Source organism: Pollicipes pollicipes, unplaced genomic scaffold, assembly GCF_011947565.3.
Source record: "Pollicipes pollicipes isolate AB1234 unplaced genomic scaffold, Ppol_2.1 Scaffold_4219;HRSCAF=4965_pilon_pilon_pilon, whole genome shotgun sequence".
Taxonomy (NCBI): domain Eukaryota; kingdom Metazoa; phylum Arthropoda; class Thecostraca; order Pollicipedomorpha; family Pollicipedidae; genus Pollicipes; species Pollicipes pollicipes.
Window position 1 is genome coordinate 29,997,610 of NW_023596448.1, and position 3,117 is coordinate 30,000,726.

Genomic DNA, 3,117 nt, shown 5'->3' on the forward strand with positions numbered 1-3,117 from the left:
GTCAATTGGCTCTCGATCATTGTTGTGCAAGGCACAATGACGTAATCAAACAATGACGTATCTCGTAGCAATTCTACTAAACAGAAATTCTGTTATCTAGATCAGCCTTTCTACTTAAAAGTATACCAGTAGTTATAAATCGGCTTGTTTCATGATATCTGATGTTGGTTTCGATATCTCCAAATTTGAAACATTCCATTCAAGGCCTGTGTCTGTAAGCTTACCTTTAGGTGCTGCTTCGTTGTGACGTCCGATAGCCTGCACCCGGGCCCAGTTTGAATCCATGCGTGTTGTGAAACTTTTGGTGTAATGCGCGGAGTTTATTTCATGTCAATCGAATAGGGAAGGCGAGCAACATTTGGTCCACATTGCGGTGCGAAGCATAAAAGTACATCTGGTCGCATAGCGCGTATGGAGATGCATTAAAGGGAGTATTCCCCATTAGTATGAAAGTTTGCACTGAAACAGCCATATTGAGTATCATTTGGTGCAAATCACAGCACTGCCCTTTCCCAGGCCTAAACCCTGTAGGTTCTGAGCGGCACGCTCGCGAAGGTTTGCAGCCTATTTCATGCAGACTAATTCAAGGTCAACCATACATCCAAGACGACATAATAGCGTCATTCAAATCTTGCCATCATTGACCATGCGGCGATCGAAGCCAAGACAAATACAATTGTCGAGCCGTGGCGTTCGTGACCACGATTTCAGACATAACGGCCGTCCATTGGCTCCCAGTCAATGTTGTGTGTAGTACGACGACGCAATCAAACAATAGCATATCAAGGAGCATATCTACTAAATAGATAAACTGTGCTGTATAGAGGAGTTTTTCCTCTTGGGGTACACTAACAGCTATAAGAAAGCTTATTTCATCATATCTGATGCTCGCTTCAATGTTTTCAAGCGCAGAACAATCCTTTAAAAAAGAGCACCTCTTCCCAGGAATGTGCCGCATGTGGCAGATGTTCGCATCAACTTGTGATCACCGATCGACAAAAATATAAATATTTTAAAAACGTTCGGGGTGGACCGGGCCGGGCCAGTCAGCTTGAAACATTGGGAACGCGGAATCACTCGTAACAGATCAACGGAGGAAATCACCGGTACAAGCACCGACACGCAGTTTTGGCAAGCCGCGCCAATCGACAGCAACACCACTTAACAGCTGACGAGTAACTTGCCCCGCGAACATGCATCCAGACACCACGCCCACCGCACTTCCACTGAGGATTGGCGGTCCGGAAGTCACAGGCCTTCTACCCACGCTTCACCACCTTCAGCCAGGTCCCGCCCTTCTCCTTGAGCTGACCGGGTGCGGCATCTATCTCCGGCACGACATCGCCCGACTTGGCTCCGGGAACGAACGAGTAGCGCCGCAGGATCGCCACCAGCGCCAGCTTGGCCTGCAGCAGCGCGAAACGCATGCCGATGCAGTTGCGCGGCCCCTGGCCGAACGGCAGCCACGCGTACGCGTGCCGGTCCGCCTTGGCCTCGGGCAAGAAGCGGTCGGGGTCGAACGCGTCCGGGTCCGGGTACAGGTCGGGGTCGCGCTGGATGCCGTAAGGGCTCATGTAGACCATGGAGTTCTCAGGCAGGACGATGTCTGTGCCGGGAACACGGTAAGGCTTCGTGCAGCAGCGCGAGAGCTGCATGGCCGGGTAGAGCCGCAGGGACTCGGACAGCACGTTGGCCAGGAACGGCATGCTGTTGACCATGTCGAAGGTGATGCAGTCCTCCTCAGACGTCAGCTTGCTGTCGATCTCGGCCTGCAGGCGCTCCTGTTGGCGCGGATTGAAGGCCAGCAGTCGTGCAGTCCAGGCGAGCGCGTTGGACGTGGTGTCGTATCCGGCGAAGTAGAAGAGCAGACACTGGGCGATGATCTCGTCATCAGTTAGGCGGCGCCGTTGGCCCTCTTCCTGCCGCGTGTCGAGCAGCATCTGCAGGTAGTCGCCGCGCCGCTGCTCCGGGTGCTCCAGCCGCTGGCGCATAGACTGCTTGGCCATGCCGTAGAAATACTCCGTCCCTTCGTTTCCCACAATTTTGTCAAGGTTAAAATGTCTGCTGATGAATTCCGGCAAGGCGATCACTAGGAAGAACAACACAAACCGACCCGCCGACTTTAGATTGCCCAACTGGGCCGCCTTCGTCGCGATGACAGAGTCAGGATTTCGAATCGAGTCGGCGTCCAGTCCAAACGCTACGGAGACGATGCTATCCATTGTGTACCGTGCCATGATCGCCTTCACGTCGATTTCGTCAATATCCTTCGATTCTTTGTACAGTTGTTCAGCTAGAAGCTCGGCCTGTTCTTCGCAAGGCTGGCACATTTGCCGTATCTTGCCTGTTGAAAAGGCGGGCGTGGAGATATTTCTCACATCTTTCCAGTCCTGGCCAGATAGAGTAGTCATCATCTTGGAGAAGATGCCATACTTTGACATGAAAGAACTCGGTTCCCTGGTGGTGAAGTGATCGAAGTCTTTCACCAAAATAGCTTTTATCAGCTCCAAATCAGATACCGACAAAGCGGGGTCAAACACATCGAGCATCGGGAGATACCCCCCTGCCTGCTTTGTCTTCTCGTGCAGCTTCTTCACATCTTCCGCGAACGACGCCGTGAAGATCTCAAAGCCTATGCGGCCGAACGGAAATCGGTACGGAAGGTGGGCGACGCCGCGGTCCTTCCAGTAGTTCTTGTGTCTGGACAGGTAGAGGTACGCGGCAGTCAACAGCAGAGCGAACAGACCCAGCGTCGTCGGGCTGAAGATAACCGACGCCACCCAGCGCAGCGCACTCAGCAAGAAGCCCAACATGACGCCTCCTGTCGCCACAGCACTCCGCCTTCGCTGGGAGCAACTCGTGCGTGAACCACACGCGACTGGCCTATCCCGGCCAACTGATCTTCACGTACCTGCCGTGGGACAACGCCAGCTCGCGCCGCTGACTCACGCGTCAGAGGCGGATCGAGGACAGCCCCGGCCCGCTCCTCCAACTACCGGACATGGTCAACCACCAGAAACGTCGTGCAGATGCCACTGTTTCTGCAAAGTCACGCGACAGCCTGGGAGCCATAATCGGCTGCGGGTGCCGCTGCCTGCCATGCGGGTGTGCCTGGGC

The 3,117-nt window shown here is 54.0% G+C and overlaps 1 protein-coding gene across 1 annotated transcript; it reads right to left on the reverse strand.

The window, feature by feature from the left end:
* Window positions 1-319: 319 nt before the first annotated feature.
* LOC119095550 (cytochrome P450 3A11) lies at window positions 320-2,877 on the reverse strand. Its single transcript, XM_037218402.1, has one exon. The coding sequence runs from the start codon at window positions 2,811-2,813 to the stop codon at window positions 1,260-1,262; it is 1,554 nt and encodes a 517-aa protein (XP_037074297.1). The 5' UTR covers window positions 2,814-2,877; the 3' UTR covers window positions 320-1,259.
* Between the last annotated feature and the right edge of the window lie 240 nt (window positions 2,878-3,117).